Genomic DNA, 27,065 nt, shown 5'->3' with positions numbered 1-27,065 from the left:
AGAGTGTTCCTGGCTTATGTTAAAAGCTCAGTGTTAGCTATCATTATTTTTTCTGTTGCTGTTATAATAATTAATGCTCAGTACCAAGAGCTGGATTTCACATATATTGTCCCGGGTGGGAATCTATACCCATTTTATACTCACTTCACAGATGAGAAAACTTGCCTAGGACCATGCAATAAGTTCTTGGGTGGAGGCTGCATTCACATCCAGGTCAGACGACCTGTGCTCTTAATTACTACCCTGTGGTTCCGTCATGTGATGCCGAGATGGCTGGTTAACATCCAATGCAAGAGAAAAAAATGGCTGAGTAATGCCACTAATTGTGCTTCTGCTTCAACTTGCATTTCCACAGGTAATTGTTGCTTTTGAATTGGTGCTGGCATGCTTACACAGTCATGCTTTACTTAACGATGGGGATAGTTCTGAGAAATGTGTCATTATACGATTTCACTGTTGTGCAAACATCATAGAGTGAACTTACACAAACCTAAATGGTATAGGTCAATAATCACTGGGGGTGTGGCCTCTTGATGCAATCAAGAGATGCAGTAAACACAAGATAGAGGAGGTTACTGCAAGTATAACAGTCATACTGTTTTCCAGTAAATTCTTTTTCTTATAAGGAAGAGGACATTCGAAAATAACAATAAAAATATAATAAATACCTAATCCAGTGTCATCATTAAATATTATGCACTAGACATCATTATATGTGCCATCGTTCTATGTGACTAACAGCACAATAGGTCTATTTACACCAGCATCACCACAAGCATATGAGTAATGCCCTGGGCTATGACACAACAGGAATTTTTCAGCTCTTATGGGAACACTGTTGTATTTGCACTCCATCATCGACCAAAACATCATTATGCAGCACGTGACTGTATTTCTTAGAAAAACCAAATCTTATCTTGCATTTCACAGGATTTAAGACTGTGATGAGGTTGTGGTAGATCAAGATTGAATGAACTGTGCTACTAGAAACCACAGGTCAGGAGCAGGGTGTGGAGCTCTGGCTTCCAGCCCAGCCTATAGTAGAACAGCTGTCCCCTCCTCTGTTCTATACCCTGAGCTTTCCTCTAAGCTTCCATTTGAAGAAAATATTCCACAGATACAAAAGTTTGAAAGCCATAAGACTTGGCATTTCCCCAACTGCATCTGCATTGGAATCACCGGTGGTGATCACCTTCCCGCCCCACCCCCCACTCCCCACCACAAACTTAAGGTCCTGGAAACACTGGAGGCGGGGCCTGGGAATCTGATTTCCAACCAGCTTCCCAGGTGGCTCGGCTGCAGATTCAAGTCTGAGAAAAAAAAGAGAATAAACTGTACAACACAGTAGCCACTACATATGGCTCATTTCAATATAAATGTAAATGCATTAAAATAAAATTTAAAAATTCAGTGTTTCTGTTTCATAAGGCACAGTTTAAGTGCTCAAAAGCCAGATGTGGCCAGTGGACACTATAAACAAAGAATATTTCCATCATCACAGAAAATTATATTGGGAAGTACTGGAAAGCCCCTTCCGGCCCGAACATTCCAGGGCTCTAAGCTACAAATTTGCTTAAATGATGTGTCTCATGTGTTTCACACCAAGACATAAAATGCAGTCAACATTTCCTACCACTTTTATCTGTAATTAAGGCATAATACACTCCTAAGGCTATATTATCATACTTAGCCCACTGGGCTGAGGTTACCTGTTTGCCTATCTATTTCCCATAATACACTCTAAGTGCCTGGAAAGCAGAATCCAGGCAACAATTGCTTATGTCTGTTATTCTGCATGTGTGGGGCTTAAACAAATGTTTAGGAATCAATTGGCTAATGGTACTATCACATCAACAGAAAACAATAAATATTGGTGAAAACGTGGAAACATAGGAATCCTTGCCTATTATTAGTGGGTATGAAAATTTGTGTAGCTGTTACAAAAAAACGATAGAATGCTTTCTTTAAAATTAAATACATAGAATTATCATATGATCCAGCAACTCTATATTGGAGTGTATAACCCAAAGGAATTCAAAGCAGGACGAAAATGAACATTTATATACACCCATGTGAATAGCAGTATTACTGACAATAGGTGAGGGCAACACAAGTGTCCATAAATGAATTAATGGACAAACAAAATGCGCTACAGAAACATTCCATGGAATATCGTTCAGTCTTGCAAGGAAAATTCTGACAATGCTACAACCTGGATCAACCTGAAGGCAGCATTCTAAGTGAAACTGGTCACAGATGAACAAAAACTGTATGATTCCACTGATATGAGGTAGCTAGAATAGCCAATTTTTGGAGGTGGGAACTATAATGGTGATCATCCAGGGCTGGAGGGGGAGGAAACAGGAGTCAGTGTTTAATGGACAGTTTCAAGGGGTTATTTTTCGGGTTTCTGGTTTTTACTTATTAATTACTTATTGATTTGCATGGATTTGTTTGTTGGTATATGTGCAGTGCTAGGGATGGAACTCGGGACCTCTCACCTGCAAAGCAAGCATCTACCACTGAGCTACAAACAGACCCAGAGTTTCAGTTAGTGATGGTTTCATAATAATGAGAATTTACTTAAGACTACAGACCTGTACTTAAAAATAGCTAAGATGATAATTTTTATGTTATGTGCATTTCACAATTAAAAATTTTTAAATACAATTTTTTAAAAAATAAGCACTCACAAGTACTAGCCAGTGGAAATATATCAGGCCTCCTGCACTTGAGAAAATGGCTTTGGGAAAACTTTATTCTGAATCTACCCTGTTGCACTGTGGGTAGGCGCTGGGGCAGGGGAAGGAAAAGCTGCTGTAAGACATGGAGGCACTCTCACAAGTCTGAATGCCATCTCACCTCTTTGGAAGGTGTTTCTGCGAAGATCCTGGCACAGAGGGCCCCTCTGGTCTCCTGAGTTTTGGACTGCGCTGCCTCTTAAAGTCCTCACCAGTGAGTGGTCCTCCACGTAGCTGACCACCAGGACCCCCTGGAAAGGACTTGGCCTGGGGCTTCTGCTTCCATGTCTGGGAGTGGAGTCGTGGGGATCTTTATTTTTACAGAGTTGTGCAGGAGAGCCTGAGGCGGGAGCCCCCAGTCCACAGCACCTACATTCTGCTTCACGGGGCTGCTTGTTCCATCTTCTCATCTGGCTTTGAGAGGCTGCCCAGTGTTTGCAGCCAGGCACAAGGAAGCTCCTTTGAATAAGTTAGTGAATGGGGAAAAGGTGATCGTGTTCATCAACATCACTTATCCCAATCTTCCCTATGGATTTTGCATGATTTAGACCAAATGATAAATAGCGATAAGCAGCGTTTGGTGGGCACCTGACAACTGCAGGTACTATGCAGGTGCTCTCCCACTTAATTCTCAAAGCAACTCTCTAGGTAAGAAAGCTACTGTCATTGTCTCCATTTTACAGATGAGGAAGTTGAGGCACAGAAAAATCAAGTGACTTCCTCAAACAGAAAGCTATCTTTTTTCGCGTGGCAGTTATATCATGAGCATGCTCATAACCTTAAAAACATGTCATCATCTTCTTTTTAATGGATGTTTTAGCCTAATCTGCATGACGTCTGCCCCTGGTTCATTAATTGCTCTCTGCAGGACAAGTTTTATTGCAACTGTTTGCCATTATAAATAGTGCTGTTGAAGGGCATCTCTGTGAGAGGGTGTTTTCTTTATTTCTGAAAGACTGTCCCTAAGAAAGCTATGGGGCAGTGACCTGCGGGTGAACGATACTGACCAGGCGGGCAGGCCCCTCTCCCAGGGAGGCCTGGTATGTCCAGCACACTCCCCCATGAGGCACCTAACATTGACTGCAGAACAAGTGCTCTTCCAAACACTGAATTTGATCCTACCTGGTCCTCACAAGACCCCTAAGAGTAAGTATAGATGAAATGCCCAGAGCAGAGGTACAGGAGTGTACCCAGGCTCCCCCAGCCAGCAAGCACCACAGCCAGGACTGTCCTAACCACCACACCAGCTCCCCCTGCCCCAGGACTCCCTCACCCACCAGCCTAAGAACAGACTAAGGAGAGGAGGAAGAAGGAGCTCTCCCCATTACTAGGACCACACAAGTATCTCCCAGCCAAAGCACAGGAGAAACAGCTGTCTCACTTCCCCAGCAGGAAACCTGAAGCACTCAGAGTAAGGGGGAGTGGCTGCCCTCAGGCATTCACCTTGGGCTGAGGTAAGTGGAAAGAAGGTGCAGGTGACCCACCATGTGACGGTACATGCCTGTAATTAACTGTGCTGCCCCACAAAAACGTGAAAGTCCTAGTCCCTGTAGCCATGAGTGTGACCTTTTATTGAAAATAGGGTCTTTGTATAAGATAAGATACAAATTAAGATGAGGTCACATGGACTTGCGCCTGCCTATAATCAGGAGGCTGAGGCAAGAGGATCACAAGTGTAAGGCCATCTGGGCAACTTAACTAGACCCTGTCTTGGAATTTTAAAAAAGGGCTGGGATGTAGCTTAGTGGTAAGGCACCTGTAGATTCAACCTCAGTAACATCCCCCCAAAATGGATGGGGTAATAAAGTGCAGGGCAGTCCCTTAATGTAGCACGATTCATGGCCTTATGGGAAAGTAGAGAAGAGAGCACCATGTGACAACGGACTGAGACTGGGGTGATGTGGTTGTCAGCCAAGAACACGCTGATTGCTGCTAAATGCCAGAGGCTAGGAAGTGGCGAGGAGGGGTGTCCTCTACTGTTTCAGAGACACCAGAGCCCTGCCGACATGCTGATTGCAAACTTCATGCCTTCAGGAGAATGAGACAGTGAACTCTGCTGTTCTGAACCACCAAGTGTGTGGCACTTGTGACAGCAGCCCTGGGGAACTCACAATATTGTCCAGGCCTTTGGTGCCATCACAGAGGGAGCTGTTTTGTACACCTTGGATCCCAGCAGCTGATGCAGTCTCTGGCACATAGTAGGTCTGCTGTGTGAGCAAGTTCAGAAAAATCAAGTATAAACTAATTAAGAGGACGGGCTGCGGGTGCAGCTCAGCAGAAGAGCCCTCTGCTTAGCAGGCATGGGGCCCTCCCTGGGTTCCCTCACCAGCACCACAGAAGCAAAACAAAACAAAACCAGCAAGAGGAGGAAACGTGTCTTTTGTGTCTAAGATACTTGAGCAAGTGAGGTGCTCCACAGACATCTGTAGAGTGAGTGTAGTTTTCTAAAAATGAATGGGCTGGGTGCTGGGGCACATGCCTATAATCCCAGAAGCTCAGGAGGCTGAGGCAGGAGGACTGCAAGTTCAAAGCCAGCCTAAGCAACTTAACAAGGCCCTGGGCAACTCAGGAAGACTCTGTCTCAAAATAAAACATAAAAGGGTCTGGGGATGTGTCTCAGTGGGTAAGCACCCTGGGATCAGTCCCTGGTACCAAAATAAATAAATAAAGTAAGTAAATGAACTAAGATAAAATAAAATAAAAATGAGTGGGTGGTAAGTTTGAGGAGGCTTTGCAGCAAGACTCCTTCATGCCCAGGTTACACTCAAGACCTGGCACATGGTAGCTGCTTGACACTTCCTGAAGGAGGGAAGGGAAGAAGGGAAGAGGGAGACAAGGCCAGGGTCAGTTTCCCCACTCTCGGTTTAGGAGGAGTTCCTCCCTGAACATATCCAACTGAGGACTGGCCAAAGCTGGGCCACGTCCAGTTGAATTGGACACAGCTTCCATTACACTGAAAGGCTCTCGCTGTGGAACTTGAACGCTGTTTTTCTAAAATGCATTATCTTTTTCTTTTACATTCAGAAACCCCAACGCTTCCTTACCCTTCCAACTATGCTAGAAATGCAGAGTTGAGAGGTCAGCCTTCTGTGTTCAGCTCCAGGGACACGTTTCCTGTCCATGTGCCGCATGCATTCCTGACCCCTGCCCTGCAGCCAAACAGGGACATCAGCTGGGCTCAGGGAAATTCAATTTGGGCTGACAGCCGGCGGCATGGTAATGACAGGGCGTCTGCCTTGACATTTGGAAAGGCAAGGGGAGGTGGGGCAGGCACAGAGGAGCTTCCCACGGGCTTGGCTGGGGAGGGTCTACAGGGATTTGTGCATATGAAGAGAAACTCCAAGAATAAGGCCAACATTTCCACCGTGGGCTAGGAATTCAACTCCGCTTCCATTCTTTACAGCCTTGCCTTTTCTGGGTTTGAGGGTGAAAAAAAAAAGAAATAGCTCTATTCCCTTACTCCTCCGGACTTGGGTTATCCCAGGGCATGGTGAGGGGCTGTGAGGCCACTGTTCATTCAGTCGCAGGTCATCTTCAGCAAGAGGGCCTGCACTCCTGCTAACCAACGTGGGCAGTCTCCAATGCTGTGGTTCCCTTTCTCTTCTACTGAGGAATGGCCAAAGCCCCACCCTGGCCTGCTCCATGGAATGCCAGGTAGGTTCACACCTGCGATAGTGACAGACAAGTAGAGCTGACCCTTCTGAGTGCCGGCAAGGGGGCACAGAAAACTGCCGTGATGTAACCCTCATTGGTCAGCTTGCCCACTATTGGGGAACTTTTCCCCCATCAAAGGCGCCAGAGGGGAGGGGCATCTCTGAGACTTTTGCAGACCTGGGACTGCAGGGCTGGGTTAGTGTACGTGCCCCTCTGTGGCTCCAGTGTGTCCCCCAGGGATCTAACCTGGTGGCTGTCAACCTGTTTGGTATTCACCTCTTTTACTGCAGACAGAAAGCCCCTCAAAGGGCTACTTGCATAGTATCCCACGTGACCTGGCCCAGTTCCTGGCACCTAAGTCATATGCAATTGATTAATGTATGTTAGATGAATGAACGAATCAGGCAATCGATAGAAACGACAGCACAGCTTCAGAACTGGGCAGGTGGAGGCTTCACCCGTGCTTCACCGATTACCAGCCGCACAGCCGGCTGTCATGAAGCACGAGATAAATACACTAAACTGTCCACATCTCAAGGACAACATTCAAGGAATGTTGACACCCAAGAAACCAGCACCCAGGTCAGAAACGGAATATCAGTAGAACCCAGACCCTCACCTCGTGTCCCTTCCAGTCACTGTGTCTCTACTCACGCAAGGGTCCTCTCCTGATGCTGATCTTCAAATTGGGGGGGGGGGGGGTTGCAGCTGCAGCTGGAGTAACAGAAGCAGCGGTAATAGGGGAAGTGGTAACAATAGTACCGGGAACAGCAGGAGTAGGGGAGCAGATCACAGAAGCAGGGGTAATAGCTGTCCCTATGGGCATTTACTATAGGCCAGGCACCGTTCCTGAGTGCTTTTGCTAAATTCACCTAGTGTTCAGAAGAACTTACAGAGTTGTACACCACAGGATTTTTAATAGTGAAAACGCAGAGGCACCCAGAAGTCAAGAAACTTCTCCGAGGTGACCTGACTGTGGAGCCACGGATCCAGGACTCAGGACTCCAGCAGTCTGGCCCTAGAGGTTGTCCTCTCAGTAGCGAACTTTCAGTAACTATTAGCAAGGCCACAGAAAGATCTGTCCTCTGTTATCTGTTTTCATCTTCTATGATAAAAACACTCAATTTAGTAAGCACACAGTCTCGCAGAATAAACATTATATTTCCCAAGCCTTCTTTTCATCTAAGCAAAGCCACAGGACTAAATTCTGGCCAACAGAATATAAGAAGAAACAGCAGGTGTGATATCCAGGAAGCATCCTTAAAGGAGGAGGACTACCTTTCTTCTTCTTCTTTCCTTTTGCTGGCAGATACGATGTCTGGAGCAAAAGCAGCTAGAATGGGACCATGAGGTTGTCTTGGAAATAGAGAACCACGGGGCAGAGAAACAAGAGAGAAAGCGCCTGGGTGTCTCACAGATTTCTATAGCAGCTCTACACCATTTATGTCTGAACTTTTAGACAAGAGACAATGTATACTTTCTATATTTTTAAAGACAATTTTCATTTATATTTTACATTATTCACAGCAAAACCTAATTCCAGTAATGCCCTGAATTCTTGCAATTACAGCATAATTAATGTCACCTAAAACTCCAACATGCAAAATTAATGCCATTTGGTGTTCAGCTTTTGACTTGACAAATCACAAAAAGGACAAAACATGATTTTGCTTAATCCTGGAATAGACCAACGATGAAAATAAGGAGGAAAAGCCTCTTTTTTTCCTGGAAAGCCAGAGCAGGTCCTTGTCACCTTGTGACTGTGTCACCTCATGGCTATGTCACCTCAAAAGCCCTCAGTCTTGACTCCCTACCTCCAGCCTCTTACCTCTCCCACCCATTCAGGATACGCTTGCTTGTCTAATCGTTCTTAAAAACTATTTTTATCTTAAAAACTGAACTAATTACAGTGCTCCATGTGCCTGTTTTATGTAAGATTCTTTACTATGTACTTTTTTCTCTAACCTGCACACACAAAAAAATCTAAGACACAATTATTACCTCCTTTTTATAGATAAGGAAACAGAAGACACTGAGCCGGCTCTTTCCTCATTCCATGGTGACTTCTTGGAAACACCAGCCACAAACAAGCCAAGCCCTTGTCACGTCACCCTGACCATTTGGGGAGGCTGAGTTTACAGTGTTCTCTGCCCACAGCTCTTCCTGTCCAGCCTACTGTCTTACTACCTCTGACACAGACTCCATCCACTGAGGTCAGGGTCCTCCCTCTCCGAGGCCTGCGCCTACACCAGGCCTCAGTGTTCCTAGTTGCAAAGTGGAGGCAAGTGGGCAGATAGAAAGGCAGGGGACCTGGGATCAGGGACAATCCACTCTAAGTCCCATGGAGCCGGTTCTTTATCTGGGAAATGAATGTAGCAGTTCTAATGTGGCAGGAATCCTGCAAATGAATGAAACAATGTTTCCCAGGAAGGGATGGCACAGAGAGCTTGGCAAGACTGTTGCCCTTCCTGACCCTTTCTGCCCCGCCCCACCTTTCCTTCCAAATAAGGAGGCAACACTTACATGGCAGAAAGCACTGAGAAGCCCACAGCCCTACCCACCAGGGATCTCCTGTCAGGTCCCAGTGTTTCAGTTCTGCATTTCAACCCCCAAAAGGACTCCCTCTGCGTGTCCCAGGCTGGGTTTCCCGGGTGGGATGGGCTGGAGAGCACTCACCGATTCCATAGTGAATCTCTCGAGGAAAAACTGGAGAGCCTGGAGGCTGAAGATCTCATGTCTCAGCCGTCACATCAGAAATCACCTGGAGGGGGCAGGAAGAAAAGGTAACAAGGGTCATCCAGTGGCCTGTGCAGAAGACACTGTCTCAGGCCCGCCCTTGATTTCACTTGGAGCCAGCGCCCTTGCTAGTAACGTCCTTGCACATGGGGTGGCTGTCCGGGCGCAGGAGGGAGAACTTTGGGGCTGGTAGCTCCATGGCTGTCTCTGTGCAAGGAAGTGCTCAGGGATCCTTCCTGGATTCTATTTCTAGCTCTACGTTGGAGAGCAATTTACAAGTCATTAACTTCTCTAGACCTAGGCTCCTAACATGAAATTAAAGTGTGCTGGCATATGCCACAGACAGACACCTGCAGCGGTGTGCCCACGGGAAGGCAGACGGGCTCCCCCAGCGGCAAAGAGAACCAGCCCCAGGAAGGAAGTAGATTTGGGATAATGTATGTGGCTCAAGACAGCCCCTCTGAACCCGGGAGAGGACTGTAATTAATGCAGGCACACCAAAGCTTAATTAATTGCTGAGCGCACAGAGTGCAGGAAGTCTGGGATAAAAGCTGTTACATAAGCAAACAGCTTCAGTAGTTGAGGAATGAAGGGGAAAGAGAGGTGGCAATGAGAAATCAGGAGCCCAGGGACCTGCTTGGGTCCAAGATCCTGTGCTCAGAATAGCATCTCCATTTGAGGCCAGAAGCTCTTGGTCCACCTTCTCCCGCATCCCTGTATCTGATCCAAGTCACCTCTCTGCTTTACTTCCTAAAGATCTCTCAAGCTCACTCTCTCCATCTCCACCCACAGCCCTGGACCAAGCCACCGTTATTCTTACCTGGGCCACTGCAACTGCCTCCCACCTGATCTCCCTCAGCCATTGCTCCCCCTCAACCAGGTCTCCCATGAAAAGTTTCTACTAACACAAAAACAGAGAAGAGCACCACAAAATCCCACCACCCGGCCCCAATCACCATCAGCCATCACGACAGCACCTTGACCTTCAGCAGCCCCTAGTCAATCCTACGCTGACCACACCTCTCAGCCTTTCCCCTGGCCCATTGTAATTCTGAAGGAAATTCTGGACATCATTTCAGACATCAATTTCACAGTGTGCATCTCTAAGATAAGGTCTTCCATAAAAAGCCAACTGCAATACCATTACCACACTTAAAAAAAAAAAAGATGATTAGATGATTCCTTGATATCATCAATTTTTCACACAATATTCACATTCCTACTAGTTTCATAAATGTCAAAAAATGGCATTTGTTTTTCAAAACCCATATCCAATTAAGACCCACATCTTACAACTGACTGATATGCAGAATGAAATGTTTAAAACATAAATCCGATGGTGTCACTCCCTGTCTCTCCTCCCCACGCTGAACATTCTCCAATGGCTTCTCGGTGCTTTAGGATAAAAATGTGAATCATTTCACATGCTTGGACTTATGTGCCCCTCTCTGTTCTCATTTTGACCACCAGGTTCAGGCTGCAGCCACAGGACTTTTTTTTTTTTTTAGATCCCGGAACATGCTGCAGGTCTTCCTGTGTCACAGGTCCCTCGCCCACGCTGTTCCCTCTGCCTCGAGGGCTTCCTGTCCCACCCTCTTTGCCTCTTCGTCTAGCTAACACCTGCACTTTCTTAAATGTGATGTCCTCAGAGAAACTGTCTCTGCCCTTCCAGATCAGATTATGGCATTTTCCTCAGATTTTAATGTTACAGATGCTCCTTGACTTCAATGGGATTATTTCCCAATAAATGCAATTAAGATAAAATATCCTAAGTCAAATGCATTTTGAATACACCTAATGTTGAACATCACGGGTTAGCCTGCCTAGTTTACACAAATTCAGAACACTCACATTAACCCAAATTGGGCAAAATCACCTAACCCAAACTCTATTTTATAAAAACATGTTAAATATCTCATGTAATTTATTTAATAAAAACAGAACAGTTGTATGGGTCCATTTTTTCAACATTATAAAGTCATGGTAAGTCAGGGACTATCTATGTATTCTTTAACATGAAGACTGATTAATATTTTTTGATCTGGCTTGATGATCAACTATTTGAGTACAAAGACTGTTTGTTTTGTATGCTCACACAATACCTGGCAAAAGGACATTAATAAACATTTGTTGGATATATAATCAACACTCTTCCCTCAACCCTAGATGTTCATGGTCATTGACTGAATCTTCTTGAACCTGAACCATTTAATTAGGTGGAGGATGGACAAGCTTATCCTAAATTCCATATGGAAACGTGTTGGATTCAGGATAGCCAAACCATCTTGGAAAAGAGGAACAACATTGGAGGATGTCCATTTCCTGACTTCACAACTGGTGACAAAGCCACAGTGCGGTACAGCCCAGTGTGTAAGTAGAGGGTGGTACCACTTTTACAGAATCCTCCTAGAACAAAGATCTCGGATCCTCACTGTACTAAGCACACATCGCTGACAGGTAAGAGCTGTCACTTGCATGGACGGTCAACGCCTCTCCCAGCCCACCTCCCGGCTTGCTTCACCCCCAGTGGACTTCTGAGACAGTGTGGCAGGCCGGATCCCTCCAGCCAGATATGTCCCAACACAAACCTGAGTTACACATTCCTGTCCTCTGTTATGTGATGTATAGTTTTCCCACTGGGACGGGTGTCCTTTACTTCCCTATCCCACTGCATCCTGAACTGGACCACTGACTCGCCTTGGCCAATGGAATGTACATGGAAGAGACAATGGCGTGTGGGTCCCCAAGTCTGCCCACATCTCCCTTGCACCTATCACTTGCTATCTTTTAGTTTGGACCCCAGATTGGAGATGTGGAGCACCTCCGAACCAGCAAGAGGCAGCCATGCTAACCCACAATGACCCCACAGATCTGTGACCATGAAATAAATCTCTGCAGTCAAGCAAGCCACTGCGATGCTGAGGCTTTCAGTACTGACCGATACTCACAGGAATATTATTTATGAACACCAATGAGTAGGAACAGAGGTCAGAAGAAGTGAGAGCCGTGTACCAGCCAGCACAGCTACGCCGGCAAGCGACACAGTGAGTCTTGCAGAATGTCCACCCACTTGGTGCCAAGCTGACCCTCACAAAAGTCCTGCAAGACAGATAATGGGCCAGCTTTATAGAGAAGAAACCAAAGCTCAGAAATATGAAATAAAATGGCCCAGACAGTGTGTGGCAGAACTGACATTCTGACGCAGGTCCTCTGACTCATAAACTCCAAACCAGGCTTCCTCCAAAAAAGGTCCTACAGGTGCTGCTGTGGGAATCCCTGGTCCACAGGGCCACTGCCACCTTTGTCCCACTCCTTTAATGGTTTGTTTGGGTGTGTGTGTGTATGTGTGTATGTGTGTGTGTGTGTGTGTGTGTGTGTGTGTATGTGCATGTGAGAGATAGGCTGCTGGGCATGGCAGTGTTGGTATCCAGAATAGATGCTCAATAAATACTACCACTGGGCCTAAACTCAAATAAGTGTCAATACCTCACCTTCACAGGTGACCCTCTTTGGCTTCCAGGCCCTTCATTTGTGAAATGAGACCACACAAACCCAGCCTACATTGCAACACTGCTGTGACCCTCCAGAGAGCTGTGGTGTGAAAGAGCTGTGTGAGATGTGACTCCAAAGCCGCTCACACCCTGCTGCCTGATTCAGCCCACGCCACCAGGTGGGCATCCACCCTGTGCCAAGACCTCTCCCACAGGCCTCCACGGTGAGCACCTGGGTGAAGACTGAGCTTTTTTTTCTAAACTGGGATTCTTTCTTTCCTGTTGTGAAAGTAATCCAAGAACATCAGAAAAACTGTTATTGAAAAAAAAAAAAAAAGAAAATCATTCATGATCATAACACCTGAAGATAAATACTGCTTGGGGGTATGAAGCCTTTTCATTTCTAAGACTGGTTTTTGTAACCGTGAGACCAATAACACATCTTGATCAACATGAGCCTCTTAGAACCAGGAGATTACTAGTAAGTGAAAAACGAATTCCACTTTGCCCTCATGCCTTCATTCAACCAACTCTTAAGTTGCACCTGCCACGTGCGATGACGGTAACAGTGAAGACGGGACTTCCTTTGCTACCCTGAATTCTCACGTCAGGACTTCACAAAGGTCGCGACTTTCCGGTGAGCTATTGATATACTTCAGTGCTCTCACCTTAAAACTGGGATTATTAAGGTACCTACCTCAGTACAGTCACTATGAGAATTAACACGATAATGTGGCAGAAGCCTGAGCACAAAGCTTGGTTCCCAGGCACTGATGGATACGTGGTGACAAGCCGCAGTGGAGATACCACTGCCTCATTTAATCCTCACAACCATGCTACAAGGTGAAGCTCAGAGGCAAACACAGGGTACCACTTGGGCTCCCTCACACCTGGCACCTTCTGAAAGACAGAGGAGAACACACCTAAATGGGAAAGGAAGTGGGACACTGACCCACCAACTTCCATCCCTCACCAGCCAATCACAGCCAGGGGACGGTCTCAGAGATGCAGGACGCTCAGTGAACAGGCGCTGGCAATGCTCGGAGGCATGGGCAGGGCACTGTTGGCATTGGGAATAGGTGCTCAATAAATACTATCAAAGAAGTGAGTGACGGGCTCCCCACCATGACCTCTCATTGCCTGCTGCCCCGGGATAGAAGGTTTAAAGCAACTACCTTTTGGAATGAACTAGAATCAGTCGCCTGAGGGCTTCACTTTTGTTACCACCCATGTTTCTGCTTTCCCTCTGTGATTCTATTCTGTGACCTACAGGGCATCCATCAGGACAGCCATTACTGGTGCCAGGCAGGAATAGGGGCATAAATATTTTGGCACATAAACCCTCCTTTCCTGCCAATCCTCACTAGGTGTTGAGTTTTATTCACCAAGGCTGATGGATGTTGGGAACTGTATCCTCTTATAGAGGATGCCATGAACCTGTGAGTCATCTGTCTGCAGCTGGTTACAGCTTAGACAACCTTTTCCTCCAGACAATGTCAAACACTTTTCCTATTTACCAGTGTGGTTCTTTCCTGTTCTGTGGATACTGTGCTTAGAAAAGCAGAGGCCTGAAGAAAACACCCCAAACACTTACGCATTTTCCTTTTACTTTATCCTGCCCACCTAACTCTGATCCACTGAAATTCCACCCCTTCCAAGAAACTTTCTCCAATTTTCCTAGCCTAACAATCTATTTCCAAACTCCTGTGGGACTAATACAAAAGTACCCCCTCATGGAGTCCTGTGATGGTTCATTTTATGGGTCAGCCTGACTGGGCCGAAATTTATTGTTTCTGGGGTTTTCTTGGAAGGTGTTTCTGGAAGATTGATTAAAGAAGATTGCCTCTACAATGTGAGTGGGCATCATCCAGTCTGTCTCAGGGCCTGAATAGAAGGACAGAGGAAGGGTGAATCTGCTCTGCTTGAGCTGGGACATGCATCTTCTCCTGCCTTTAGACTCTGGTGCTCCTGATTCTTGGCCCTGCAGAGGCTGACTGGGAATGATACCATTGGTCCCCCCGGTTCTTAGGCCTTCAGACTCACAATGAACCACCTCACTAGCTGGTCTAGCTCTCCAGCTTGCAGATGACAAGTCATGGGACTTCTCAGTCTCTCTCATCGTTTTTAATTATTATAGGAATGAGTCAATTCCTAATTTAAAAAAAAAAAAAACTTCTACTCTCCTTCCACCCTTTCTCTTCATATATAAATGAAGAATATATCCTATATATTATAGAACTGATACACATGCACACACACACACACACACACACACACACACACTCACACACACAACCAGAAATGTGTGCGTTCTATTTCTTTGTATAACCACCCCTCCTAGCCATAATCATGTTCTTTTTCAATCCTCATAACCCAGAACTATGATTGTCTGATTTACAGTCAAGGAAACTGAGGCTCAGACAATTATGTAATATTTATGAAGTTACATAGCTGGTTGGTGGTGATAGACTCAATATGCAGACTTGGGGCAGCTTGATTTCAAAGCTGAGACCTTTACCTGCTATGCTCAGCAAAGCAGTATGGATTCTGATTGATGCACCCCTTTGGTATTGTTCTCTGATTATTCTGGATAGGTGAGCCAAACCTCCTCTCCTGTGGCCATGCTTGCATGGTAGATACTGGGGCTATCTATGTTGGTCACTGTGATTTTGTACCAGTTACTCGGTCTTTAATTTTCCTTGTCTACTAGCAAGCAATAAACCCTGCTTCCTGACCCATGCAGCCTGTTAGGCATTGTGACCTTTGGCCAGGTGACTGTGGATGCTGGCTATTTCTCCTAATCCCTCTGCCCCACCACCATGCTAGTGTTCGGGATGGGCCGCTGGGGCTGAGTCTAGTGCCCAGGATTGCCCAGAACACTAGTGTACAGAGGGATACTGAGAAGACCCTACAGTAGCCCACCCCAAGAAAGGCAAGAAGGGCTGAGGCCCTGTCCCTAACAGTGCTGGAGCTGCTGGTCCTTAGCCTGGCCTGGCCCCACATCCTTACTGGCTGTTTAAAATGGTCACACTCAGAGACAATTTGGGTCTCCCTTCTCCAAAGAGATCCTTGCAAAGGACCCATGCTACAAAGACCAGAACTAATGTCTTTTTGGATTATAAATTGATGATGATGGTGACTACTTTTCTTTGTTCCTACTCCTGGAGGCACCGGGCCAGACAGTGAGGCTGAGCAATGATCTCAGGTCACGGCCACAGAGAGCTCTCAGTCTAGTGTGCACAGAAGCCAGGCACAGAGACACAGCAGGATGAACTGCTTTGAGTGGTATAACCTGGGTGTGAACACATCACAGGACCTGCTCACGAACACTTCTTAAGTGCCTATTGCATGCTATTTTTCATTCACTAAAGCTTTCCACAATGAGAATCATCCATCCCAAGGCAGCCCCATCCATCCATTTATTTATTGGAAAAAAGTGTTTATTAAATGAAATGTCAAGGATGTAATGGTTAACAAAGAGACAGTCTTTGCTTAAGGAATCAGACTTAAACCAAATAAACTCACAGGTGATGAGAACTAGGCAAAGTCCAGGTGCCACAGGAGCCTGCATACCACAGGTGCTTAGTGAACCCTCGGCATTTTGAATTTCACATTTTGAGAATTTGAAGAAGTAAGTGAATACGAAAGAAAAAGTGTCAGGGACTTGAAGAGAGAGAATCCTAGAATCAGTGAGAGCCACAGGCTGAGCAGCAGGTGGGGCTCACCCACTAGCCCCATGATCCGATCCTTACACCAGCAGGGGCAGGCTCCTCTCAGCCTATGTCACCATAGGGTCCCCAGGAAAAGCTGTGAGCATGCAAAGTGAAATCCAGGGGTGCCCCAGCTTTGCTAGGCTGCCCCATGTTAATAGCCTGTCCTTTCAAACCATCATGTGTTCTGTTCACCAGCAGTGTACACGCTGGGCCATCAGTGTGGCTGCTCCCTGTGTTCACCGTGTGGGAGGGGGGAATGGCAGGCAGTGCCAGCAGGACAGCATGTGGGCAGAGACATTGCCATACCCGCTCTCCCCTGTGACTGCTGGGTGGTCTCCAGTGAGGACCACTTGTCTGAAACTGTGTCCTCCTCTGGACGATGTTGCTGGCAGCAGACTGAGATGGTGCCCGTGCATATTGCCTGGAGATGCACAGGTCATTAAAGGCCAGCATGTCCCGCTCTCAGCTACACCTGCCAGTCTCTGCTCTCAGACACCAAGAGGTAGGCAGGGTTGAAGGGCACTAATGGTCCCAGGTGCAGCCCTCACATAGGGTGGTTGGTAACCACACTGAGAGGCCCCAAGAGGAAGGCAGCCTGCTCTCTGCTGGCCAGGGCACCCTTCGCTGGCTGCCTTCTCTTCTCTGCCTCGCTTCCTCACACCTCTACCTCTTTCCTCAGATCACCCCCCCCAAATAGTCTACCAGGGCTCTTGACTTTCCTCAGGGCTGGCTTTGGGGGAACCCACCCCATGATGGGGATGATGATACTTTTGATGCAGACCTGCTGGGAAGGGAAAAGGAGGTTGTGTACGTGTGAGAAGCACAGGGCACATGTGGGATGAGCAACGGCTAGTATGGTGACAACCCAAACTAGCAAGGACACCTGCAGCAGGACTCACCAGCCTGTTGGCAAGGCCAGCAGCATGGCCACGTTCCACGGAGCTGGCCACCCTGTTGGTGTCCACTGAGCACCACCCCAGTCACTGTCAAAGAGGTTACAATGACCAAGGCCTGGGAGCTACCTTCTAGGAGGAACACTTTGGCGTCTGGCCTCCACTTGTCCAAGGACTAGAGCACTGGGGTGGAGGACACAGGAGGACTGAGTCCCCCTGGAGGCCGCCTCATTGCTGAGTGCTTCCTGGTCCACACAGGCCCCCGCGGGTGCAGCCATTACTCCACACAACCCAGGACACAACAGCCCTAACTGAGTCAGCAACAAGTTTTTAAAAATAACCAAGCTATCATGGTTACTATGCATATCAGACTCTACAGGAGCAATGACTTCTGTAATATCCTGACAACCCTGGAGACAGCAATGATTATCATTCCATTTCACAGAGAAGGGGATGGGCAAAGACAAGGATGAGCATCTTGCTAGTGTTCTTATTGCTAATAAATGGAAACGAGATCTAATCACAAAGCCCCTTCTTTCTTTAAGATTCCATCAGCCTTTCCAAGTAGGGGTACCCTCAGCAGAGAGGTCTCCGCCATATGTGATTCCTCCAATGTTAGAACTAAAAAAAGACCTTGGGCAAGCTAATCAGACCAGCCTCGCTCATTCCTACCTCCCACCAGGAGTGGGTCCAATCAGCAGCCACCACCCAGCGAGGTAACTTGACTACACTCTTTGTGATTGCCTCATTTCCTCTGTTATGTGATGGTCGTTTTTCCACATTTTAACAGGTCTAAAACAGAACGTGTCTCCCTATCAATGGAATTCAGCTTCTGTTTTCTCTCCTGACCCTGTTACGATCTCCATAATGTATCTTGTACTCAAAGGCATCTCAGAATCCAAAGAAGTAAAGTGTGTCTAAGCAACATTCAAATGTCATCTGGTGGAAGCCCAATGCAATCTTCAGAGGTCTATAAATTTGAGATTAGGAGCCTACATCCTCTCTTCAGGTCTCCTAAAGAATCCTTCAAAGCACACCTGGCCCTGCATGAGGTTTCACCCACACAGTCTCTGATTTATCTGTGACTCAGAAATCCCAAGCTTGGAATCCCTAAATATTTGCATTTCTAATAAGAAAGGAAGTGAATTCCTCATTTGTTAGTCCAGAGATAACAACATCTAATGAGCAGTCATTATACTGTAAAATGTGAAACAGATAGGACAATAGCTTCTGTTTTCCAGGTTCATTCATTCACACATGCATTCATTAATTCCTAAGGCAATTCCACAGATGCTTAGGAAGTGCCAAGGTGAGTTGGGCACCTTCCTCTGGTGCAAGAGACACAGGTAAATCAATAATTGGTGGTATCTGCAAAGACAGAGGCTGCTACAAAGTAGAGAATAATGCAGAGGACTGGGCAGGGTGGCTTCACTGGGGAGGGGACAGTAGCATCTGGTTTTGAAGATGAACGGGAGAAGACCAGATAGAAAGGGCAGGAAAACGAAGCCCTCAGGGGACAGGCAGTGAGACCTCACATGGGGAAAATGTCTGCTATATCCAAGGCCCAGTGAGGATACCTCCAGAACCATAAGAAGATAAATGTGTGTTATTTCAAGAGACTAAGTTAGTGCTTCTGTCAAAAAGCATGTTACCACCCATGCCAATGTACAGATTTGCATTGGGGGTGGTGGTGGGGGTTCCTGAACTTGAAGGGTGCAGTGGAGCAGAAGGAAAAGGACAGGGCTTTGGCATCTGAGGACTGGGGTTTAAGTCCCAACTCCTCCCCTCCCCCAACCAGGGTTGGGCAGGCCACCTAACCTCTTGGAACCTCAGTTTCCTCATCTGTAAAACTGGCATAATCAAAATAGCCTCAGAGGCCTGCTGTGAGCTAGACCTTGTGATTTCTATTTGGAAATATAGAAACTCGGGCTTCTCTTGGCATTTTCCTTGGGCCTCTAAGTCTCAAAATGTTGCAACCTTTGCCTCCTTGGAACAAGCCAAAGTACATCATCTTATTTAACAATGAAGTTTCCTTTTTCCTATGATAATAAATCAGAATGTTCCATTTCAAGGGTGGAAAGGTGTTGTGTTCACTTCTGTAGCTTTTAGAAGGTCTAGTGCATCCCAGGTGCTCAACAAATACCTTGGTGCCAGAATATATGATCTGAATCAGATAAAAACAAACCAGAGGATCAGCAGGAAGACTTCTAAATGATTTAGCAAAAATGGGGAACTGGGGATGCCCTTTACATTATGGGGAAATATTCATGAGACCTAAAACTGGCCCTGTCACTCTACCTCCCAGAATGGGACAGGAAGCCCTGTGACCAGGGACACCACTGCTGGGCAGTTCCAATGCCCAAACTTCTTTCTGAAAATCCATCTCTGTTTCTTAGAAACGTTACCGCCTGTCAACGTGGAAGGATCAGCCAATCTCTACAAGACTTCTTTTAGAGTTCCCCTAGAACCCAGATGCTTTCCTTTTAATCACGTTTTAATCACGTTTTAAATATCTCTTTGCTGTTTTTCTCCAAGTACAGTGGGAAGCAACACCTGGGCAGGATGCTGAGCCTGCGAGCCGCTGACACACTGCAGTTTCGAGATCACTCCCTGTTCTACTCAGCGTCACCACCAGCACAGGAGCGGCTGCCAGCGGGTGCCCACCAGAATGGAAGGCCCTTGGAAATGACTCCGGCAGGCACGACAGAGTCATAAGCAAAGCCACATAACATTCAACCCTTCTTCTCTGGGGAAGATTTTGGGGGAACAAGAAGCACTACGGCTGGCACAGTGCCTAGCCCAGTAAACCTGTGGTAAATGAATGAATGAATGAGTGAGTGAGTGAGTGAGTGAGTGAGTGATTGAGTCAAGGCCTAGACAAACAGCCTCATGCCAAGGCTGCCCAGCCACCTACATTTCCCACTCGAGTTCCCATCACCAGGTGTCAAAAGATCAACACCATCAAATCAGTGCCAGGGGTCCCAACAAGACTTTGGCTTGACAATTATCTCCAGTGGGGGTTACCCTTACAGCCCGCCACCTTCTAGAGCCTTCTGGAACCAAAGTTCTTAGAAGTCAACCAAGCCTCCCCACCTTCTCCAACCTCTTCCTCCCACATGTCAAAGAACCCTGAAGACCTAGTCTGAGGTAGATGTGTCATTGTCCCAAGGGACAGATTTGGCCGTGGCTACCTGCCTTGGTTCCCTGGGGCCTCGGGTGCCACAGTAGCGAAACAAGAGTCATAAAACCCACATCCCACAATTGCAAGGAGGTTTCCTGAGGACACAAAGAGCATCAGAGATTCCTTTTCTGGTATGAAGGCAGCCTGAGCTGATAGGCCTTTTCCCTGTCTGTAATCACACACAAAATCTTTAGTGACCACAACCCAAACGGGTCAGTACACAGTCAAAATGGGGGAAGCTAAGAGAGAGGGACCCCCCTGGCCGAAACAAAGGCCACAGCTCCCAGTACACGCATGCATGTGCAGTTATGCACACACACGTGCACACACCCACACACTCAGGCTTGCAGAAGTGCAACTGAAGGCGTGCAGCCATGGCCCACAGAAAGGAGGCTGGCTGGCTTCCAGATGCCCCTCCAGGGACCCTGACAAAGGACATCATGTGCTGGGCTGGGACATTCCAGCGTCAGCCTGTTTCCTCTGTGGCAGCAGTTTCCTTGGCTCATTCTGACATGGGAGATGTGGGCGGGAAGAGCAGTCCCCTCTTCCACAGGAGACTGCTGTGGAAAGCAGTCGGCTGCCCAGTCCTAGCTGGAGGGCTTGAGTTTGCAACAGCCACACCCAGGCTTCTCAGGATCAGAAAACCCACCAGATGAAAAGAAGGCGGAATGGGGTGGTGGTGGGATGGGCTGCAGGCAGGGAAGGACCGAATTCCAGGCTTAGCTAGATTTGGAGGCTCCCGGGATGTGGTCGGGGAGGAGTGCTTCTCCACCTGTGGGCTCTGCACTCGCTTGGGAGGGCCAGAAAGGAGAGAGGGCCAGGGAGGCGATTTCAGGCAGCTTGCCCTAGCGGGGCCACGGCCTTCAGGAGGACATCCTGACACTGGGCAGCCACTTCCTTGGAGGGAGAGCCTGGCTGAGCTGGTGGTTCTAGTTAAAGCCTCAGCACTGACTGGCTGTGTGTCCATCCTGGAACCTCTCAGAGCACTCAGGCAACAGGAGGAAGGGGGAAAGGGAGAGGGAGGGAGGAAAGAAGGAAGAAAAAAGAAAGGAAAGGAAAGGAAAGGGGTAAGGGAGGGGAGGAAGGAAAGAACTCTATGACAATAATGTTTAATTAGGGAATAAAGGAGCATGAACTTCAACTTGAAACCTAAACAAGATAACAAGAGCAGATTGAGTCTGGTTGTGTTGAAAGGGGGATCTTGCTAGATGGTCCAAGCAGATCTCAAACTCCAGGGCTCAAGCCATCCCTGGTCTCAAGTGAGCCCCGGTCTCAGCCCCCTGAATAGGTGGGACTGCAGGCACACATCACCGCCCCTGGCTCAGAGTGACTCTTACAAGTCTTTTTCTCTGGTTTACAACAACTTTGCTGAGATGTAATTCATATACCATACAATCCGTCCATTTAAAGTGTCCATTTCAAAGGATTTTGATATGATTCAGAGTTGTGCAACCATCACTATGGTTTTAGAACACTTTCAGCCCCTCAAAAGAAACCCCGTAACGGTCAGCAGTCACTCTCCATTCTACCCTCTACCACCCCTCACAAGATAACAGGGTAACTTCCTCCCTTTTTAGATTTACCCATTCTAGGCATTTCATATATATAAATGGAATAATATAACGGTTTCCCTTTTTTTCCCATTATTTCTTATGTAGCACAAACTACAAAAAGGCCCCTTTAGCCAAGCTCCTGGTTGAACTCAGTCTCCAAGGCTCTCCATTACTATGGAAGGGGCTTTGGTTCATGCCTTCCTCAAGGTGGGCCAGAGGACAGACGCAGGCTGGGAGCGCTCCTGAGGATCAGCAAAGAGTGCAGAGGCTTCCAGGAGGCCTGGGTCCTGCTTGCAGTGTCTCACCCCAGGGGGCATGGTGGAGAAGAGAAGGCCTGGCCTGGAGTCACACGGCAGGATCTTTCCAGGGAGGTGGTACTGTGGATTTTCTGACCAGCAGCCCTCCTCATTCCCAGTTTCGTTGGAATTCCCCTCATCTCATAGGTGAGACACCATGAAGCACAAGTTCCTGCACTCCCCAGCTGTGTGCTTGGCAGTGCACAAGACCATCCCATCATCTCCACTGATTCATTTAGAAGGATAATGTGACCCAACTTAGGGCAATGATGCGTAAGGCTGGAGGTTTCTGGGAAAGTTCCTTCTCGATGGGGTACAAGTTTCGGAAATGATGGTTTCTCTCTTTCTCTGGATGTTGTGATAAAGACGCAGAGCTCCAACGGTTGTAGCCAATCTCACTATCCAGAGAGACCACCAAACCAGGACAGACCCAAAGAATCCCAAGCAAACAGAGCCAGGGCTCCGAGAACAGAAGCTAAGTCTGAATCCTACTGTGCCCATCCCACTCCACTTGTTCCCCATTCTTCACCCCACTCAGTACCCCAACTGACCTGAGGGACCAAGGTGAGGGTTCCCCAATCCTCTGGCTTTAGCAGGGAACCCACAGGAGATGGGAGGGAGGATAAGCATCCACTCTTCTGCCCCAGAGCCTCTCTGGAGGTTAGTGCAAACTTGTCCCCAACCCAGGTCCCAGCTCTAGCCAAGCCCCTCCACCAAGGCCTCGCTGTCTACAGGTTCTAAGAACCATTCCCTCCCTGACCCTCAAAACTGGCATGACACAGGAGCCCCAGCGGTGTCACTCCAGATGATGCTCCAGCCCTGGAGCTTCCCTACACCTGCCCACACCTTCACAAAGATCCCTGTGGAGCCAACAAGCACATGAGGAGCTGCTCAGAGGCATGAGTCGCTAGGGAAATGCTAATCCCACCAGAGTGAGACACTGTTTTACACCCACAAGGTCAGCCACCATCAAGACAATGGCAAACAACAAGTCTCAGGGAGGATGTGGAAAATCTGGAAGCCTCGCATATCGCTGATGGGAACGTAAAATGGTTCAGCTACTTTAGAAAAGTTTGGCAGCTCATCAGAAAGTAAATATAGTGACCAGATGACCTGACAATTCTACCCCCAGGTATATGCCCCAAAGAATAGAAAACACGTATTCAAATAAATACTTGTAAATGAAGGCTCACAGCAGATCGTCGGCAGAGAGAACCCAAATGTCCACCAACTGGAGAATGGATCAACGTAGGCTCTACGCACACAGTGGAATTTTTCATCTATAAAAGGAATGAAGCTCTGATACCTGCTATACCATGGGTGAACACCCATGTTAAGCACTGTGCTTAAACATGCTAAGTGAAAGCCAGACCCCAAATCTTACATATGTATGAAACACCCAGAATAGGTCAATCCATAGGGCAGAAAGCAGAATGGTGGTTAGCAGGGGCTGGGAGTGCGGTGACCAGGGGGGCTGCTTACTGGACACGGGGTTCCATCTTAGGGTGATGAAAACAACGTAGAACTCTACAAGAGATGAGAGTTGCAAAACATTGTGAATGTACTCCATGCCACTGAATTACATACTTCCACATGGCTCACTTATATGTCAATTTTACCTCAAGATTTTAAAAAATCCACCCATGAAGTTCTCCTTGAATTATCCTAGTCATGGGTGCTATGTGTTTCCTACTGGAATGACTGACCCCCCACACACACACACACTGGCAGACCTGCAATGGTGTGAGTCAGTGCACCTCCTCGATAGTTCCTGAAAGCCAGTCTTATTCCTCGCAGCTGGAAGTCCCTAATCGACATGGCCACTTAACCATCTACCCTCTGGGCAACCTCAGACAAGTGTCTCAGCTTCTCTGAGTCTTAGTTTCCACATCTTTTTTAAATAAAGCTAATAAAACCAACTTCATTAGGTCAGTTTAGGATTACTGTGACAGCTACATATGAGAAATTATAGAGTGCATTTAGAACACTAGCTGGAGCTCAAAAGGTCACTTCATCCAATCCTTTTAATACCAGTTATGACTCCCTTGGTGGCAATAGTGATATCCACCTGATAGAACTGGTATCAGGCTCACATGGGGAACATGCAGTGTGGCAGGTAAACAGGAAGACTCTGGCACCAGATTGCCATAGTCCAAACTTTAGCTCTGTCTCTTAGCTGTGTGTCCTCCAAAAATTCCTTCTCTGAGATTTACGAAATAGGAATAATTATAAGTAAGGATTAAGCTTCAAGCACCAGCACAGTTCTTGGTGCACAGCAAGAGCACAAATATAGGGCCTGTAACTGGTACAACAGAGAGTTCAAGTTTGTTTGGTCTTCTGCCTCCGTCTTCCTCCCCTCCTACCAACAATCACACTTAGAGTGTTCTGCATACACCAATTGCATAATAAATGCAATCACAGTGTCATGTCTCTAGGCGTGACAAACTATGGCCCTGGTCACAAATGTCATCTGCCAGGAGTTTTGCTTCTCCAAACCAAACATCCTTATTCCTCAACCAAGCTACATGTGACAGGGTTTCAACACCCACTCACTACCTGGGGAGTAGACTGATAGCTGTTCCCCAAAATTGTTTCCTCATCTTCCTGGGCATGCAGCCAGGTGACATTTCCCAGACTCCTTCGCAACTGGGTGTGACCATGTGTCAGACTTCTAGCCCTGAATGAGGGTGGGCTCCAAGGCCCACACTTTTGAGAAGTGTGTGTGCCTTCACCAGCTCTGTCTCCCTCTGCCTGTGGATGTAGACAGTGACAAAGTGCTGGGTAGAGTAGGACTACCAACAATGGAAGAGGCCCAGGTTTGAGTGTGACCGCTGGCAGTCACCCATGAATTAGAAATGCCCATTTTAGAATTTCACATGAATAAAAAAGAAACATCTCTAGTGTGTGAGCCATCAAATGTGTGGGGACTATTTGTTACTGCAGCTATTTCCACTGTATTCTAACTAAGACACCATCCTCATCTCCATATGAAATTTCTATTGAGCTGTATTATACAAGGTTTCATGAATTCATCCCCCCAAATCTAAAACTGAATATTACTACATCACAGACCCTGTGCTAGATCCTGTGGATTTTGAGTAAAATTATAACAGTATCTGCCCTTAGGAAGCCAAAAAAATAGTAAGAGACGGGCATAAACAAAACATCAGAACGTGACGGCTGCCTGGAGAAAGGCCTTCACAGGGCTGAGGGAGGGCACAGCCCAGGGAGGAGCTTCTGCTGGGGACCAGTCAGTGGGAATGGCTCCCAGGAGCGGGGTACCCCAGCTCAGGAGAAGGGGGTCCTCAGTAGACCAAGGTCGCGGGCACTGAAGGCAGGGCCCATCCCAAAGCCCAGGGGAGGGTGAGGGAAATGGAGTACCAGCTGCAGGGGAGAGGAGGGCGGGAAGGGGAGAGGAGCATGAGAGGAAGCTGGGGAGGAACAGGGAGCCAGACCTGGGCAGGCACCTGTGATGGTCCAGCAGCATGTAACTGTGCCACACAGAACACCCAATGAGACCTGAACGAGAACCTTCCAGCCCAGGCCTGCTTCCCAGTTCCTTGATACAAAGGTAGGTCTGGAGGAGCTGACACCCCAGCAGGTCTGGCTCCTGCTTGCTGGCCTGTGCTCCTCTTACACAGGTGCTTTCCACTCCTCTGATCTTCTCTGCTGCTACTCCTAAATTCCCTCTAGACTCACTCCACTGACCTTTGAAACAGGCATGTCCCCGGGGATCTCTGTCCCTCCTCCTTCCCCTGCGTCCACAACACTCTCTCCCAGGAGGCAGCCTCTTGCAGGGGATTCACACCAGCACCAAAGCAGGGTTGCCGGCTGACAGTCCTCACAACAAATCCCAAAAGGTGGCCTGGAGCCCAGGAAAGAGCAAGAGGCTTGTAGTCACAGGTGCCAGGTTCGAATCCTAGCTGCTACCTGTTTCCCGTGGGACCCTGAGCAAGCCAGTAGACAGGCTAAAGCCCCGTCACTTCATGGCTGCTTTTACTTTCTTCATAAGGAATGATATCAACAGTTGGAAACAACTGTGTCCCTCGGCCAAACTCCCACACCTCACAGATGAGGAAACTGAGGTCCTCAGAGGTTGAGGAAGTAGCTGCAGTCATAGCTGATGGCAAAGTCAGGCCTCCAACCACATCTGTGATGACACCAGCCGTGGACAGAGCTCTAGGACCCCAACTGGCTCGGGGCAGACTGCTAACATTATCATGCTCTGTATTTACCACACGCTAGAAAAATGAGAATTAAATTAAAAATGCAAATAAAAGCATCTTTAGCCTATTATCAGCTTTTAGCTATACAAAGGTAAATACAATGAAAATGTCCAGGGCTAGATAAATTTTTTAAAAATGTGCACTCTCAGAAGAATTGTTCTTAGAAATATAGACTGGTAAACTTTTCTGAGGGCAGTTTTAATGGTGAATATCAAACTTAAAAATGTGTCTATCCTTTGACCCACAATTCCACCCCTAAGCATTTGTCCAAAATGAATATTTAGACACGTAAAAAAATGCAGGGGCTGGGGTTATAGCTCAGTGGTACGATCCTCAGCACCACATAAAAATAATTAATAAATAAATAATAAAGTTGTTGTGTCCAACTACAACTACAAAAAATAAATTTAAAAAAAAGAAAATGCAAAACTTAGAAACAAACTACATGTCCATCAAAAAGGGTGGTTAAACAAATTACGGTATCTTCATGGCCATTAAAAATCGCCACATGCATCTATATTTTGTTGCATGGAAAGGGTGCCCCAATGTATTAAGAGAAAAAGTAAGATTATTCAAAAGAA

General features: G+C 47.1%; 1 protein-coding gene across 1 annotated transcript in view; it reads right to left on the bottom strand.

The window, feature by feature from the left end:
- Asap1 (ArfGAP with SH3 domain, ankyrin repeat and PH domain 1) overlaps window positions 1–27,065 on the bottom strand; it is a 332,376-nt gene that overhangs the window by 291,379 nt on the left and 13,932 nt on the right. Inside the window, exon 2 of the mRNA XM_026407076.2 lies at window positions 9,072–9,156. Within this exon, the coding sequence (XP_026262861.1) occupies window positions 9,072–9,130 (59 nt within the window). The 5' untranslated portion in view covers window positions 9,131–9,156. The remainder of the gene's footprint in view (window positions 1–9,071; window positions 9,157–27,065) is intronic.

This window comes from Urocitellus parryii, chromosome 7 (assembly GCF_045843805.1).
Source record: "Urocitellus parryii isolate mUroPar1 chromosome 7, mUroPar1.hap1, whole genome shotgun sequence".
Classification (NCBI taxonomy): domain Eukaryota; kingdom Metazoa; phylum Chordata; class Mammalia; order Rodentia; family Sciuridae; genus Urocitellus; species Urocitellus parryii.
This window is presented reverse-complemented; position numbering and strand designations above follow the sequence as displayed.